The following is an 18,108-nucleotide window of genomic DNA, read 5'->3' as shown; positions in this document are numbered from 1 at the left end:
CCTGCTTGAAATGTGCTCACTGAATTTGACATGCATTTTTGCCATTGCATCTTCATCTTCTTTTTGACTAATTTTTTAATCCTCTTTTAAGGAGTTGTACAAAGGAGATGTCATGCGTCAAACAAGTTTCGGAATACATCTTGATCAATGTCACCCCTTTACAACGTCCTCACCCACCCCTCCCCTCTAACTTAATTTTAGGTTATGTATTGATTCGAATGCCATTTAGCAAAGCGGGTCAAGTGTACAATGCATCTTGATCTGTGTCATCACTTCAACATCTTCGCCCCCCCCCCCCCCCCCCCGCCGCTTCGACCCACTTTTTCCCTTATACTTCTCAGTTCTGTGTTACACACAATGAATTCTGGTCTGAAGTCTCCAGTCTTCCCCTTCATTTGTCTGTCCTTGGCCCCCAGACTCACCTCTTGCAAGTATCTATTTCCTGGTACTTATTTTGTTGTGCTTTGACTAGGTCTTTTTAAAGAAGGATGGTCCGTATGCTCTCCATAGTCTGTTACGCTTTAGTGTACATCCCATGTGTTTAGCCACATATACAGGCCGGGCTACTGAGTGCTTGGGTTTTAGTAAATTTTGTTTTTTCGAGAAAATGGCCCTCTAAGTTAATTACTGCCTCAGTGTGTTTTTCCCCCTTTCTTTCCCTTTCTTTTCTCCTTTTTTTCTCCGTCCTTTCTTTCAATTCTTTTTCTCTGTCTCTCTCTTTCTTCCTTCCTACCTTTTCTCCTGCCTTCCTCTGGGTCTTTCTTTCTAAATGGTCATGGAATAAACCTCTCTCAGACTCTTATTAAGCAGCTGAGCTCTTAGTTGTATACGTCAGTGCACAAACTGCACCTACTCTGTCTCTTGCTCTTTTGTTCCTGATCAGAGAAAAACTCCTTTAAAACCTGCTTTCTACCTGCACATCCAACTCTCATCCTACAACTTTTAAAGCAAAACTTTTCACGTGTACATAAGTGAACAGATAACAATAAAAGACATGTTCACATGCCTAACCACTAAACTCTATTAACAGTCCCTTTCACTCTGACTCCGCTGCAAGGGTGACAACTCCTTCATTACATTTAGGATAGCTAGGCTGACAGAGATGAGCCACCAGGCCTGGTTAAATCTTATTATCAAAATATAATGGGAAATATAGTTATTAGGGGCCCAAAAGAGAAAATAAAAGGGAGTATCTAAGACAAAAATGAAGACTGACACAAACAAAGTCATCTTGAGCACATGACACAATGTCAAAGATGGCAGCTGGGGCATGAGAATGTTGGCCTGATTCAGGTCATGAAGAAGCAAGGTTCACATCCCAAGACCCCAAATCCATCTTTAGGTGTGTGAAGTAATGTATTTCCTGCTGAATGAAGTTGGTTATGACTTTCTATTGACATGCCTGTGACAGCAGGCTAACTAAAAAATGGCATCTAAAAGTCATATGCATGAAAAAAACAAGATACACCCCCACCGCCCCCATGGAAACATTGTGCTCTGATCCCTGTGAGAAAACAAATATGGCTGGTGTCAAACACTGTCATATAAACATGGCAGTACCTGTATATGAATGTCCTCCTCCTCACACTCTTTCTTGTATTTCCTGGGGAGAGTCTCGACCTCGCGGATGGCATCTATGCTGATCTGCTGAGGTAGCACCTCAAACAGTGATGTTAAATACATAATTATAGATTTCTTGTCAGGAAGCTGAACAGCAACATCTAAAAATGGAAGGAAGGAAGAAGCAGCTTAAATTAAATGTCCAAAATATGTGAACTCTTCAGTATTAGGTATAAAATAGCTCTTCCTCTTAGCCATAAACAATACCTAATGTATCTTGTAATACCATGTTACAGGAAATTGCTGTGTCACATCATAAATTATGAGAAAAGGCGGGGAAGATTTCATTTCTTTCACTCGGCATCCATTTCTTTAAGAGGTTGCCTAAGGGGGCTGGGAATATGGCCTAATGGTACAGTGCTTGCCTAGTATTCATAAAAACCTGGATTCAATTCCTCAGCACCACATATATAGAAAAAGCCAGAAGTGGCACTGTGGCTCAAGTGGTAGAGTGTTAGCCTTGAGCAAAAAGAAGCTAGGCATAGCGCGCAGGCCCTGAGTTCTACCTGTATTCACAGCTATTCAGGAGGCTGAGATCGGAGGATTGCAGCTTGAGGCTAGCCCAGACAATAAAGTCCATACAACTCTTACCTCTAATAAAATACCAAAAAGGCAGAAGTAGCACTGTGTCTCAAGAGATAGAGTGCTAGCCTTTAGCATAAAAGCTCAGGGACAGTGCCAAGGCCCTTTGTTAAACCTCAGGACTGGCACACACACAAAATAAATCTTATCTAAGCCAAATATAGTAGAAAACACTTATAATCACAATACTTCAGGGACTGAGGCAGATGATTATTATTTGAGAACAGCATGAGCTATACTGTGAGCCATCATCTCAAAAAAAAAAAAAAAAACAACCTTCTCTCAAAGTTTCCTTAGTAATAGGTTGGCCAGCAAGCATGAAACTCTGGATTTGATCCCTAGATTCCAAGAAAAACAAAAATCTCAAAGATGGAAGCCCAAATATTACCATCTGAAACAATGACATAAGCCAAGCACAAGTACTCACACCTATATTCTTAGACCACACAAGAGGTTGAAAGTTGTAGGATAGAGGTTCCAGGTCAGCCCAGTCAGAAAAGTCTGAGAGACCCTATCTCAAAAACAACCAGCAAAAAAACCAGGGCTAGGGGTGTGGGGGCAAGTGGTAGAACATCTGGCTAGCAAGTATGAGCCCCAAGTTCAAATATAAATAATGAATCAATGACATAGAACCTCATTCATAGTACAAAAGTAGTATAGAACTCAACTTACAACACAGGGCACATGTAACTACATTCCATACCAAGCCCTAGTTGAACTGCTTGCTAAAACACTCATCTCGATAGATAGATAGATAGATAGATAGATAGATAGATAGATAGATAGATAGATAGATAGATAGATAAATAGATAGATATAGATATAATACAATGAAGTACCTGAATTTCTGTCTAAAAGATCCTTCAGATGGCTAAATACAAAAGCACTCAAAATGTATTTGCAAAAAAAGGCTTATACCTACATGTTAAAAGGCAAAAGAGTCAATTCCTATAGTTCATTCTAAAAAAGGAACTATATCGCCTTTCAAGAATTCGAAACAGTAAGGCAAACATGAAGCTCCCAAAGAAAGACTGAACAATACCTTCCGGATCTAGCAGCTTTTCAATCCCCAAATACGTCTGGGCCTGGCTGAAAGCGTGTTCGAGTCTCTCAACTGGGGCCATTTGGACAACTCTGTCCCAGCTGAAGAGATCTGGCCTGAAACCAACAGGCAAACAAAATTTTAATGAAGAAAGAATGGTCTGGAACCAACATAGGAATTGATACCAGCTAATACAGTCCAAGTTGGGATTATTTTGTGAAGATTTTTCTTAAGAGAAATATTTTTATATTCCATCAGTTTGTCAAATATATAATTATTTAAAAATAATTGAAAACCATAAAAATAATAGGTACCACATTCTAAGATTTTTATATTAAACATGCTGATTCAGATTTCTGGGGTAGCCACTAAAACCTCTGGTTATATTTCCTTTTCCACTTAAGTTTCCTCCTTCCCTTTCACCTTCTGCTAGATACCAGCTCTGTATACAACCTATGTTTTCACTTCTCCATTAGTCACAGCCTCTTTCTGGAGGAACATAAGACCTAAGAATTTATTTTTTGGGTATAATGTGCAAAAGATCAATTTCACTTCTTTACATATAGATAACCAACCAATTATCCAAGACCATCTGTTAATCTGCACCATCAACTCAGTTGTTTATCAGATTTTCTTATATAATGAAGCTATTCTTTAACTCATTATTTAGTCAGGATGAATTATCTGAAACTACCATTTTAACTACCATTTTAAACATCAAGAATAGTCAAGTATGACCAGGTGTAGTGGTAGACATGTGTAATCCCTATGGTTAGGAGGCTGAAATAGGAGGACCAAGACTCTGGGGCCATCTTGGGATATATATTTAAAAAAACAACAACAATTCTGTCCAACAAGATCAAACATAAACCAAAAGAAGAATTAAGTACTGGCAATTTCATGTGGTTCAGTCTATATGATGTACTAAATAGTCTTACTACTGCTTCAGAGTATGGGTTCCTTTTAGAAAATATTTCAGGAGTGAATTGGTTTCTTTCTGGACCTTTGGTCTTTTCTATATAAATCAGAATCTGTTTGTATGTCTCATGAGAAGATCATGTATCTCTCTTCAGTAGGGACTACCAGTGAATATACAGAGCTCTGCTTTTGCTATAGAAATAAAAGCTGACACAATCCTTTGTACTCATTACTGATTGGGGCTAAAGAATGAGTGGGACTGAACTATGCAAAACATTTTATAGTTTTAACTCATAAACACGTAGGAGACATCACGGCCATTGTACTGTGGCATTTAAACCCTAAATACTGGATGGTCACTGGCTTTATATGTCTTTCCTTCACAGTCTGGCAGAACAGTGCAGGGGGTAGAGCAGGGGTGATGGGAAGGGCTCTGAGGGGAAGGGGAGGAGAGGGAGGGCCGGAAGGAGCTGGGCACTTGCACAGCCCGCAGCCTCCCGCCTCTGCACTGAGGAAGGTCTCACTTGTGCCGGTGCAGCAGCGCGTTGAAGGCGAGCCCGTCGGTCCAGCTAGTGGTGAAGTTGAGCACGTTCACTTGGCTGTACAGCTTGGTTGTCTGCCGCACCCAGCTCAGCAGGATTTTCTCACTGTTTGTCTGCTGCAGGTCTGACATGATGTCCTTCATGACATCTTTTACCTAGTCAAGAGACACCACTGTAATGTAACCCATCACCGATACTACAGGCATGAGCTGAGCTGTGTTCACCCCAATCCACATGCACAGACCTAGCCACAGCGTCTCAGAACAGAGCCTTATCTGACAACAGTGCCTTTGTACATGTCACTGAGGGAGGCTAAACATACTGACCCCACAACAGGGACATGGACACACACACGGGGACAATGCTGTGTGAAGATGAGTGACGCCATCAAAGCTATCAGAGCCCAGAGTGTCCAACAAAGCATGGGAGAGGCCGGGGGAGAGGCCGGGACGTGCACCCACCAGCAGCTCCCAGAGGAACCGCAACCCTGCTGACACCTGGGCCAGCGACAGGGACTCGACCAGGGACAGGCAATGGATTTCTGTGGATCAAGCTCATCCCTTTGTGGGACTTGGTTATGGAGGCCCCCTAGGAAATGAATACATGAAGAAGACATCATCAAAAAGTGATTGGAGATCTTCCCACCTGCCAATGCAAAATAATGCTCCACAGTAAGCCCAAAGTCAGCTTATGGTTCCCGTCCACAATGTCCGTGCCTCCTATATTCACTAACTCCACCTATCAAAATAAAAAGGTAATAGTAACTTTTAGGATAATTTCTTCTACGAACGCTAGGTCTGTGACTTGGTACATTTGCATAATTACTTGAGTAGTAAGACAGATTTCATTTTAAGGGGATCAGGCAAACATAAATATCAAAAATACATTATTTCGTCATGCACCAACGGTGGCTCACACCTGTAATCCTAGCTATTCAGGAGGCTGAGATCTGAGGAGCTCAATATGAAGCCAGCCTGAGCAGGAAAGTCTGTAAGACTCTAATGTCTAATTAACTACCAAAAAGCAAGAAATGGAGCTGTAGCTCAAGTGGTTCAGAATGCTAGCGTTGGGCAAAACTGCTCAGGGACAGTGTCCAGGCCCTGAGTTCATGGCCCAATACCAGCACAAAAATGAAAATAAGTAATACATAGATAGTGTATTGTTTATACACTGTATCAATAAAGCCAGCAGGAAAGCACGTGACTGTTCCTTCATTTAGAGGAGAGGGGAGCAGGGTACACATGGGCACTGAGGATAGCTGGGCCCTAGGGTCACTTGGCAAGCTTACACTGTTCTGATGCAGAACCTGCAGCACTCTGTTCACGTTGTTCAAGGCATGCACTCTCGTGGAGCCACGTTCTTTGGGCTGGAAAATAAAAACATAAAAGCAAATAAGCCCATCATCCCACCACGTGCCTGACAAACACAGAGCTAGAAAGGCCCACAGAGCAACAAACAGGTCACAGTGCTTGAAGGCGCTCATAACACTAGCCGGGATCCCAGTGCTCACAGAATGGCAATTCCCCAACTGGTATCATCTTACCGCACACATCCCCCGACTCCACCGTGCCCTGGAGTCCTCCAGGGAGCTTCAAAAACCACGAATGGCTGTGTCCTGCCCCACCCCAATATCGTAGCTTAAAAGATCTAGAATGCAGTGTGAGTTCAGCATTTTTTAAAAGATGGGTCTAGTGAGCTGGGCACCCATGGCTCATGCCTGTAATCCTAGCTACTCATGAGGCTGAGGATCACAGTTCAAAGCCACAGGACAGAAAAATGGGAGCGATTCCCACTCCAATTAACTAATAAAAAGCTAGGATGAAGACATGGCTCAAGTGGTAGAACACCAGTTTTGAGCAAGTAAACGGAGCAAGAGTTTGAATATTGATTGGTGCACACATGCATGTGTGTACGTACATGCACGTGCACGCGTGCACACACACATACACACAAGCATGCCATGCCCAGATGGTTCTAACAGGTAGTCAAGTTTGAGGCAAAGCTGTAGGACGAAGCTGTTTGTAATCTGAACTGGTCTGGGTATTGACGGGTCAGGAAACACTGGCCCCTTTACTATTCCTGCGCAGGGATGGACACAGAACAAGGAGCTCCCAGGCACTGCTATGGGCTCTAGGCAGCATTTCCAGTGTCCGATCAGAGGAAGAACTGTCCACCTGGGGGCACAGTGACCTAGTCAGCTTCCAATTGACCCCACTGGCCAGGATATCCACTGACCTGCTGGGTCAGCCCCTCCAACAGGTTCCGGGGAGTTGGGGGGGGATCGAGCAGGACTCCATGCTTCACCAAGCACATCACTTTTCCTGGGCCTCCCTGAGCCTAGCCCTCCTCACCCGTGAGCCACTGCCCTGGGAGGACAGACTACCACAAAGCAGTAAAGCTGGATTTGATGAGGAAGCAAACGTCAGTACTGGAATCTTGGAGAAAAGTGGATGCCAGGGGTTTCCAAAACTCTTTAAGAAACAGTTAAAAGATACTGCCTACCTTTGATGTCTCTCTACCATTCAAAACACTATGCTGACCAACCTGGAACAAATCCTGTTAAGTGAGGTAAGCTCAGAGGGACAAATGGAGCATGTTTTCTGTCGTGTGTGAAAGCTACATCTAAAATATAGCAGGGTATGGGCTGGGGATATAGCCTAGTGGCAAGAGTGCCTGCCTCGGATACACGAGGCCCTAGGTTCGATTCCCCAGCACCACATATACAGAAAACCGCCAGAAGCGGCGCTGTGGCTCAAGTGGCGGAGTGCTAGCCTTGAGCGGGAAGAAGCCAGGGACAGTGCTCAGGCCCGGAGTCCAAGGCCCAGGACTGGCCAAAAAAAAAAAATATATAGCAGGGTATGATCAATTATACAGAACTCCAGGCATTCACACACAGTGAGACCAAAAGAGGATACTCTTCGAGGAGGAACACAAAGGGAAATGCCTATGTCCATCTGAGCGTATAAAATACCATCTAGATGCGAAATGAACTCCAAGAAACAGACACAAGAGGTTCGTTCTTTGTTGCTGTTTTTGTTTTCTTTTCTTTTTGTCTTGTCCATTCGCTTATCTGTCTTGGAGAGGATGAGGCAGTGGGCACATAAATGGTGGGACAAAGCGTGAACAAGTGCGGCAGTGGTACTCACTAGACGCTGTGTTGAAAATGAGCTATATAACTTGTGGGTGGGGACAGGAGGAAAAAACTGAAAGTGAGGGAAAGGATCACACTGTCCACACAGAAATGTACTCTGCCTGACTTACATAACTATAACCCCTCTGTATATCACCCTTATAATGACAATTTTTTTAAATACTCTTAAAACACTAAGCTTTAAAAATATATTCCTTTTTTTCACAAAAGTAAAACCTGAGCAATCTCTGGGCAATCAGCATCTAGGGAAATGTTATCTATACTAAACACAGAATTCTGCTCCATCCAGCTGTATTTCAGCCTTCACAACCTAAATGACCAAAGTCAGTCTTCAAGTAACAGTGACGACCAGAGATTTTTTCCATTAGCCTCGTCCTCAAAGATGACACCCCTCACCAGTGACGTTCCTGTGAGGCCTTCTAGAAGATCCAACAGCTTCCTTCCATCTTTGAGGTCTGTGAACATATCATTGATGGGTGGTTTCCCACTCTAAAAAAAGAGAAGAGAAATGAAAAAAAATTCCATCTGTATTCCATCTATGCCTAGACAGAGCCAGAAGTTTCATGTTTTCCATTAAAATGTTCCGGATAGTCTGCCATGAAGGGGGTGGGGGGGGAGTATAGAAGCAGAGAATTCTCAAGAATAATAAATCTTTTAAGTGGAAAGATATAAATGAGAAATTTTCCCTTTGGCAGGGGGGAGGTGGAGACTGGTAGTGGGATTTGAACTCAGAGCTTTAAGGTCACTCATCTTCCTTGTTCAGCTGGTTCTCTACCATGCGCATCATGTATCCAGTCCTGCTGCTTGTTTGTGCTGATTTTCTTTTTTAGATGAAGACTTACCTGCCCAGGCTAGCTTTAAACCATAATCTTCTAGATCTCAGCCTGGTGAAAAGGTAGGGATACAGTCATGAGCCAGCAAAATTGGACTATTTCTTATAATGGGACAAAATAAGGCCATGGCTGTACTGGTATTGTGTCTTGACTACGATCTGTATCCCCAAGAGAAGTGAGATAACAAAAGCTGTAAATAGATCTGTGTGCACCCTGCCCCTGGATGCAGAGGCTAGCTAAGACTTCTACTACTACAGCGTGACATCACTCAGTATTTCCATTTGGGGAGCAAGCCATACTCAACGACTGCAGTGCCAAGTATATGTTCCTAGTCACTTTTAGTTATTAACAATTAAAACATTTTTTTGCTCTGTGTCCAAGTTAAATTTTTGTCCAGTATGTGCACTGAGAAAGCTGATATAATTCCTAAACTCCTGTCCCTGACTCCTGTCCCTGACTTATAAATACCACCAACTGCACTGGTATACACACACACACACACACACACACACACACACACACACACACACACACGGGCCCTTTTCCCAACACTATGATTGCAGGTGAGAAAATCAGGAAGCCTCAGGTTTGTTTTTGTTTTTTTTTTTTTTGGCCAGTCCTGGGCCTTGGACTCAGGGCCTGAGCACTGTCCCTGGCTTCTTCCCGCTCAAGGCTAGCACTCTGCCACTTGAGCCACAGCGCCGCTTCTGGCGGTTTTCTGTATATGTGGTGCTGGGGAATCGAACCTAGGGCCTCGTGTATCCGAGGCAGGCACTCTTGCCACTAGGCTATATCCCCAGCCCATGGAAGCCTCAGTTTTAAGATCAGCTTGACCCTAACGACCTACCTAGTAAATCTCACTCAGTGACCTCACCTCCTGCCAGCCACAGGTATTGGAAAGATCAAATAATGCAATGTTGTATACATATGTCCTAAGAACCATAATATACAATGTAATAAATATATTGCAATCTTCTACCAAATTGCTGTTATTGGGACACACAGATTATCTTTACTGATTACCATAATGTGTAGATTTGCATACGGTGGAAGCCACATCCCAGAGGTATGCAAGTATGACACATAGGGAAAGAAATATTGAATCACTGGAATGGGGGAAGCATACATTTACCAACTCCCCAAAGAACAACCAGTCATAATCCACATGTAAACGAATTCAAGCGTGTGATTTTCCTAGCACAGTGCTTTGAAGCATGTTGGGTGAATTTTTTGTGTGTGTTTCCGGCTGCAAATATACACTCTGGGGAAAAAAGGAGTTTGGAAATGTCAGAAATCATCTTTTAATAAAAAAGGAAATTGGATTGTCTAAACAGTTAACCTCTTATTTCTATTTTTCTTTCAGTCTGTACAAAGAAAGACATATGCAGAGACTGTTCTGACAGAGAGAATTGCGGTTTACTAAATGAACTGGACAAATACGTGGTGAATGCGTCCTTTGTGCTTGGTCCTACAGAAATGTCAAGTTCAGTTCACCCTCCCCATTCACAGCAGAGGCTTTACATAGTTTCCCAATAAACACAAAATGGTATAAATGGACAGCCTTGAACTTGGAAGACAGATAGGCTTGACTCTCATTTAACTTCCAAAAAATTTAAAGGCAAACTGCTATCAGCCCAGATAACAACTGAGTTTTGTTGTGATCCATTTTGACTTCCCCCAACTCTCCTTCCCTCTCCACCATGATGTCTTCACTCGCTCCTACACCCACTTCTAAGCCCACCATTTTAACAAGAAAAGCCAACATTAATTCTTTCTGTTCAGATCTGATTGCTGCTGGGTTTTAAAGTGTCAGAGCGAAGCTAGGCAACAGTGGCTCACGCCTATAATCCTAGCTACGCAGGAGGCTGAGATCTGAGGGTCAAAGTTCAAAGCCAATGTGGACCAAAAAAAAAAAAAAGTCTGTGAAATTCTTTTCTCCAATTACCCACTAAAAAGCCACAAATAGAGTTGTGGCTCAAGAGGTCAAGCACCAACCTTGAGTGAAAAAACCGAGGGAGAACTCTCTGGCCTTGAGTTCAAGTCCCAGTATTGGAGCATACACAAAGAGTGTTAGAGCAAAGAAATAAACTGTCATCGTAACCCACAGAAAGAAGAGCGGGGTGTGACTGAGGGCCAGGCCTCCAAACACCCCCGTGGGATGGCAGAACGAAGGGAGCACGGGGAAGCAGCCAAGTTAGGCCATGCGGGAACTGAGGCTCACTGTTGGCACAACTTCCAGGTTTCCAAAAGAAGCTGAAAATCTGAGTTGACACGTGTAATGTCCTGACACTGCATCTGTCATTGCCTAGAACATCACCGATGCCACACAGGTGCATTTGTCTACAGGCCTGCATGGACACGGGGTGACTGATCACCACCACTGAGAGTTCTAGCAGCAGGGGATGAAACAAGCATAAAATAATTGATTGAATCATAAATAATAAATATGTCAGTAAATCACATCAGTTTCACATTCGGGTCAAACGCGTAATGAGTGAATCTCTGGAGAAGGTGGCAAACTCTGTGGATAGGCCACGCCCATACCACAAAAGAGGGACAGTGAATCATGGCAAAACCCTACCTTCTGTAATAACAGAGTCATTATAGTTGCTTAGATAGAAAACAAAGGAATTATTCCTGGTCCCTTGTCGTGGTTTTCAAACTCACCAAGTATCAGTCATAGGACTTACTCAAAGCCACCATCAGTAATCATGTTATTACTCTCTGTGTAAAGCAAAGTGAAAAGATAACTTTTGAAATGGTTTTAGAACATTCTGTTTCTAACCAGTGTCTTCTCTACCTCTTTTCTAAAATGGATTTGAGGATATCTATCAATTCAGTAACTATCTCCACGGCTTCAGGAGAAGAGGTAAATACACTATGAATAGTTCAAAACAGATGTCCGGTATTTGATATTACACTTACAGTTTTACTGTCTCTGTCTCTGTCTCTCTCTCCTCCCCAGATCTAGATAATTAAAAACTTCATAAATCTGTAAGCTTACCCCTTAGCAGGCAGAGGTAGCCTAGACTACATTGCAAAATCATATCTCAAAAACAAACAAAAAGAAAAAGCAAAACCAAGAATCAAGAGGAAAAAAAAAACTTTAGTATTGCTCAATATTTTCAAAACAAGAATCTTTAACTTAGTTTACAGCCAATAAATGGGGGTAGGTAAATTGTTAAGGTGTAAAGTGGATGAATATGGTCAAAGTTACTTCTACACAGGTAAGAAATATATTTTTCCCATTGGAGGTATAGTGAAAGTTATTTAAAAGCTTTCTCTGGATTTCTTCTATTATCTAAGGGTTTGATTTTTTTTAAAACAATGTCCATATACAATTGTAAAAAATATGCATCTTCAAAGGATGGTAAAATGACAAAATAATACAATGATAAAATTAGATTCAACTGCATTATAAAGTTGTGGTATAATCAAATGAAAGCTGTATGATCTTTGGATCAGCTTCTGTGATTCAAGTTCAGGATAAAAGAAAGGAAGTGCAGTTGCTTTTGACTGAGAAGACTTAGAGGCACAATGAATCCTGAAACACGAATGCCAGGAATTTAAAACAGGTTCTGATTGGGGGCAGGTACCAGCCAAGTAAGGGAAGGAAAAGGGGTTGGGTAAATATGGTCAAAGTTCTTCATGCGCATGTATGAAAATATAACAATAAAGCTGATTGTAATTGTTTTAAGAAGGAAAGACTGGAGATGAGGGGGTATGAAGAGATAAATTTGATAGAGGTCCCTTGTATGCACATGGAAATAGCACGATGAATCCCTGTTGTACAACTAAAATAAAAACAAATTAAAAATAACTCTCAAGGAGACAGACAGACAGACAGACAGACAGACAGACAGATCTAAAACTCCAGAAAGGAAAACGGCAGGATGTACTATAGTCAAAACAAAGAGTAAGTCCAGAGCTTACAGCCACTTTCTAAGACCTCAGCGTGGTGAAGCACAAGTTCTTAAGGACTTTCAGTGATTCCATTTAGAAGTCTGCTTGGAAAAGGGGAGGTGGTGGGAAAGGAAGAGAGAAAACGACAAGCAAAACAGATGGCCCGGGAATCATTAACTAGCATGGTAACTACAGGGCAGTGATTTACAGTGCTCAAACAGAATCAACAGCAGGCATCTGCTTGAAACCTATAAACTGAATACCATGAAAACACTTGTTAACCCAAGTAACACCCTTCAGGGGATCATAAGTCATAAGACAAGGAATTGAAGTTTTCACTTGATTTACGTAAGAGAAGTAGTCCAGTGGTGATGAAAACGGAGTGATAAGAACTATGTGTGGGACCAGCGACAGGGGCCACCTGCACACCCCTATGGTCCAGGGGTCCCCTACCATGGCTCCACAGGCTGAATAGACTCCAGCACCATGCACACCCGGCAAGGTCGATAAGCCGGCTCAAATGCATGACCATCACCTCCAACACACCAGAAGTAGAAACCCACAGGACACTAGCTGCGGTGCTTCGCTGGGCCCACAGGGAACGCCCTGAAGAGCTCTTCACGCTGAGATTCCTGGGGAGTGAGTGACTCACAGGCGGCCTCTCGTATGTTCTGTCAATTTTAAATGGCAAGTTTGGAATCACAGCATATAAAAACTTGGCTCCTCTTAAGTCTTAGAAAAGGGAAAAGCAGAAATTTGTTCAACTTTAAAGTTCTGCATATTCTCTCCCAAGCCTTTATTTGTTAAACCTCTTTTGATAATTGCCTAATGTTTAAAAAAAAAAAAGTGTCTGCAATGTGTAGAACTGTCAGCGCAACCAGATGAGCAGCTCTGAAAATTAGCCAGTGAAAATGCAGGCTCAAAATCAGAACACATTTCCCAACAGCAAGGCGATGAGACCTCGCTGCCAGCCTTGGGAGACCAGCTCTGAAACCAGAGGGGGGGAAGCACTCGGGCTTCCCACTCTGCACTGTGATACAGAGTGGACCTCACATGTGAATATCTTTTCTCATTTCTCTCTTAAAATGTGGGTACATCATCCCGAGGCAAGTGGCTCACACCTATAATCCCAGATACTCAAGAAACTGAGATCTTAGGGCAGAAGTTCAAAACCAACCTAGGCAGACAAATCTGGGAGACTCTTATCTCTAATTCACCAGTAAAAAGCTAGAGGTGGAGGAGTGTCTCAAGCAGTAGAGCACCAGCCATAAGTGAAAGAGCTAAATAAGAGAGAAAGGCCCTGAGTTCAGGACCCATTATTAGCAAAAGGGAGGGAGAGAGGAAGAGAATGAAGGAGGAAATGAGGGAGGGAGGGAGGGAAGGGTTTTCCAGAAAAGGATGGAGGAAGAAACATACACAAAGAGCGGCTGAGGAAATGGAATGTGGCTACAAGACAATGAGGGAATAAAAGCAAATTAAGATAAAATAACCCATACGTAAGGGGCAACTGATTAGAGGCTTGCAAGCCAATGAAGATCAAAGTAGTACACTGTACATCTTAACTATATACCACTTCTATCAAAAAGAAAGTTTAAAAGGACAATGTGCAGCTAATCAAGGAAGTTACAAAAGATAAAGAAGTAATTGGAGTTATCCTTTGAGAGTAGCATGGCTACTCTGTCAAAAATAGAAAGGCGAAGGTGAAACACAGAAAGGAAGAGCTATTTAGCAGGCAACTTCAGCAGTCCACATGTTGAAAGACAATTTTCCCCAAAGGCAAAAGGGCTCACTCTCAGACAAGCGAAGCATCAGTCTGTGTCAAAGGCTTTACTAATTCATGTATGAAGGAGGGAGCCCTGAAGATGTTGCAATCAGTTCACAAAGAAGAAGATGAAACACTTGTTTGCATGAAAAAATATATATATAATTAATAAAAGGACAGCTGAAAATAAAATCACAAAAGATACAAAAGCTAACCTGTCCAATTCAATATTCAACTGCATTGCAACTAACTTCTACGTGTATGGGTAAAACTTCTTTGCATTCATATCATTTTCTACAACACAGAGTTATAAAATAGCTCAGAAATACTGAAAGGCAGGGATAACCCAAATGGCTGAGCCTGGCAGGACATTCACTCATCTTAGATTTTTCTCAGACAGTTCAATAAAAAAGTAGAAAGCAAGAAAAAATGGAGAGGAGAGCACAATGTGAAAATATTCTAGGTACTGGAATTACACATGTATTTAAAACTTCAGATGAGTGCCACAATACAAATGTCTAGAGAGATGTCTACTTTAAAGGAACTCCTAAGTGGCAGGAGATACCACCAATGTCCATCTAGATTTCTCAGCACGGGAGCCCATGGCACAGGAGGCCAGCAGAACCTCCAAAACAATAACATTTTGAAGTCTACCCTAGTGTACCACAGGGCATAGATTTTAAACAAGAAGTGAAATAAAATTCATTCACTTCTGTGGGATTTTTTTTTCCTGTGCTAACCTCTGGTGGGGCCATGAAAGAAGACAGTCTTGCCCCTTTCAGCAAGGGTTAAGCAGAATGGAAGCCCAGTGAAATCTCCCCTCTATGACCTGGCTAGCCCCTCCTGCCTGGATAAGAGGCCCTATGCCAGCAGAAGAAAGGAGAAGAAAGCAGGTAAGTTAGTCACTGCTGGGAGCCTCCCTCCCGCTCTTTGCATCCAAATTCTCATCTTTTCTTACATAAATTCCTGCCTGACTTTGATCCTATTTTTGATACTTATTCTCCAAATAGGAGATTACAAAACTACACTTACTCAATGTGATAGGTATGACAAGCCCTTTTGGATACCCTCCTTGCCAAATTTCCAAGCTTCTCTGAGACAGATAACTGACAGGCAATGAAAGCCCCCACTTACGCAACCAAATAATTCAGGTAGCATAGCTGCACACATACACAGATCCGTCCCTTTACTCTGCGACTGGGAGGCCTCTGGAATCTGTGGTATTTTGGGTCTCGTTTGAAGATGTCAACAACATACTTGAAAATGGCTGAAACTCATGTTTCATTCTTTTTTCTCAGCTGTCATCTGTATCACCTACCCCACCCCACTTCACCCCCCAGACCTATCTCATGTTTTCCTGAACTACTGACTTTCTATACTCTGCTCTCGCCCACTTCCAACGGCTCCCTGGACTTAAGATCTTTCCAACGCCATCATGTTTGCAAAATGATCTTCAAAACTATTTCTAAGCGAGACAAGCCTAGAACACAGAAAACAAAGGGGCATGATCTCCCTGATATATGACTGTTAACAAAGGGAGACGGAGAGACAGTAGAGACCAAGTCTGTGAATACTGTATATGTTCTTGATACATTGTATATTGTATATATGTCTACCTGACCTAGAGAAGGGATAGAAAAACAGGACGTAAGATATCACAAGAAATGTACACACTGCCCTACTATGTAACTGTACCCTTTTTGCACAACACCTTGTAAAAATATTTGTGTTCAATTAATAAACAAAGAAAAAAAAGAAAAAAAACTATTTCTAAAGCAATTCCTCCCTAATGAATAAACTGTGAAATTTTATTTATTTATTTATTTAACTGCTTCACTGGTTTAAGCTAGAAAATGACCATGACATTCTTGGTCCTAAGTGGTCCGGATAATCCTGCCACGTGCTCTCTCAGCAGACTACGGGATTAAACTCCTGACATCTAGACTCCATTACGAGAACTGTGTGGCACAGAAGATACTCACACGCAGATAGGAAAGTTCATAATACTGTGAAGTCAAAAGCATAGATAAGAGGACAGAATAAAACAACTGTTAACACGTGCCAAACCCTTCCAACCACTGCTTTGGAATAATTCTACACATCAAATCACTAGGTATGAAGCATCTCTATTCTTGTTCATCTCCATGTTCTTAACTCTTCTGTCAACACCTGTTTTCACATCCCTGCCCGATTCCCTTTCACGTTCTCAGCCTGGAAACCCTAAAAAAGGAAGGGGAAAAAAAACCCACTACATTGAATAAGTAGCTATACATACTCAGATGCAGAGCAAAGTCACTTTTTTTAAGAGATGGTGTCTTGATGTTTTACCACAGCTAGCCTCAAACTCCTAGGCTTGAGTGAACCTCCTGTCTGGGACGACAAACGTGCACCAATATCTCTGATTTTAGAGTCCCATTTTGAACTAGGCTGCTACTGAAGGTAAACCTAAATTCTCCTAAAAGAAATGCCAATACTCGTCTTCCTGACATTTGACAACTTCCTTAAACAGAAAATTTTGAAAAATGACCTTAAATTAAGATAGCTTTCATAGTATTTCTAAGACTGCAATGGTGTTTGTTCAAACCCCTAATTTTTCATCCTTCTATAATAAAGTCCCTACAATGGATGAGCCTGAAGACTCTCTCCCATCTTAGACTCAGTGGACCAAATTCTGCCTTTTTTTTTTTTTTATCAGTTGTAGGGCTTGAACTCGGGGTCTGGGTGCTGTCCTTAAGCCTCTTTGTCCTTATTGCTCTACTACTTGGGCCACACAGCACCACATCCAGTTTCTGAGTGGTTAATTGGAGGTAAGAGGATCATGGGGGCTTTTCTGCCTGGGTTGGCTTCAAACCGTGATCCTCAGATCTCAGCCTCCTGAGTAGCTAGGATTACCAATATGACCACTAGCGCCCAGCTAATTCCAACTTCAATCACATAGATAATAACGTGAAACCCATTTGAAAAGAGCACAGAGAATTCCTCACTCCACCATGTTCTGCCCCGAAAATAAAATATCGATCAAATCACTGATTACGTTCTAAGTGATTAGATAGAAGTGCTGAGAGAGAACAGATTTGCAGGGGACAGAAAGAGGGGGGTGATAAAAGAACCCACAAGGCAATCACCATTAGTAAGTCATTCCCACAAGAATAAGAGTGCTAAGCATGGTTGCACAGTCCAAAGATTGCAAAAGGAGATCATTACCTTGTCTGGATAAAGGAACACAACCATTTCCCAATGACATTCCTTCCCTAGATGTACCCAGTATTCACTGAATGAGAACACCACACTTTCAGCTCAGATAGCTGAAAAATGTTAGGTAGAAGTTATCATGCTAACTGTTCACATTCGCTTTCCCATTTGAAGAGATTTCAGAAGAGAAGAAGGAAGAAGAGATGTATCTGCATACTCAGAAGATTTGTGTGGGGTCACATTTCGTAGGAAAAACTGACCACCCATCTCATCTGATTCCACCCATCAGAAGAAAGACATCGGAATCAAGATCTAGCTTTTGGAAAGTCTCAGTTACCTTTGAAAAGCGAGCATTGATCCATTTGGTAAAGGTTTTCTTCTGCACGTCATTGTGTTCATCTGCAGAGAGAATAAAAAAGACAAAAGAGAAACATAAGCTATGAGCAAGTTACTATGTCAGATTATCTACATCCTGGAGAGTTAAAAACCAGTCTATTAGTAGAGCTTGTTAGAACAGTAACTCGCAGTTAATGACAGATCCTTTGACTCATCAGGGATAGAGC

The 18,108-nt window shown here is 42.1% G+C and overlaps 1 protein-coding gene across 10 annotated transcripts in view; it reads right to left on the bottom strand.

The window, feature by feature from the left end:
- Utrn (utrophin) overlaps positions 1-18,108 on the bottom strand; it is a 431,942-nt gene that overhangs the window by 319,446 nt on the left and 94,388 nt on the right. For 9 of the 10 annotated variants that reach the window (XM_048354234.1, XM_048354228.1, XM_048354231.1 and 6 more), the window contains 7 exons: positions 17,883-17,944; positions 8,252-8,344; positions 5,993-6,070; positions 5,350-5,442; positions 4,687-4,859; positions 3,245-3,360; positions 1,561-1,721 (listed from right to left, as the gene is read on the bottom strand). In XM_048354234.1, coding sequence (XP_048210191.1) covers positions 1,561-1,721; positions 3,245-3,360; positions 4,687-4,859; positions 5,350-5,442; positions 5,993-6,070; positions 8,252-8,344; positions 17,883-17,944 — 776 coding nt within the window. Of the gene's footprint in view, positions 1-1,560; positions 1,722-3,244; positions 3,361-4,686; positions 4,860-5,349; positions 5,443-5,992; positions 6,175-6,211; positions 6,258-8,251; positions 8,345-17,882; positions 17,945-18,108 lie in introns of those variants that run through there. The other variant, XM_048354236.1, reaches the window with a different exon arrangement.

Source organism: Perognathus longimembris, chromosome 9 (assembly GCF_023159225.1).
Source record: "Perognathus longimembris pacificus isolate PPM17 chromosome 9, ASM2315922v1, whole genome shotgun sequence".
NCBI lineage: Eukaryota > Metazoa > Chordata > Mammalia > Rodentia > Heteromyidae > Perognathus > Perognathus longimembris.
This window is presented reverse-complemented; position numbering and strand designations above follow the sequence as displayed.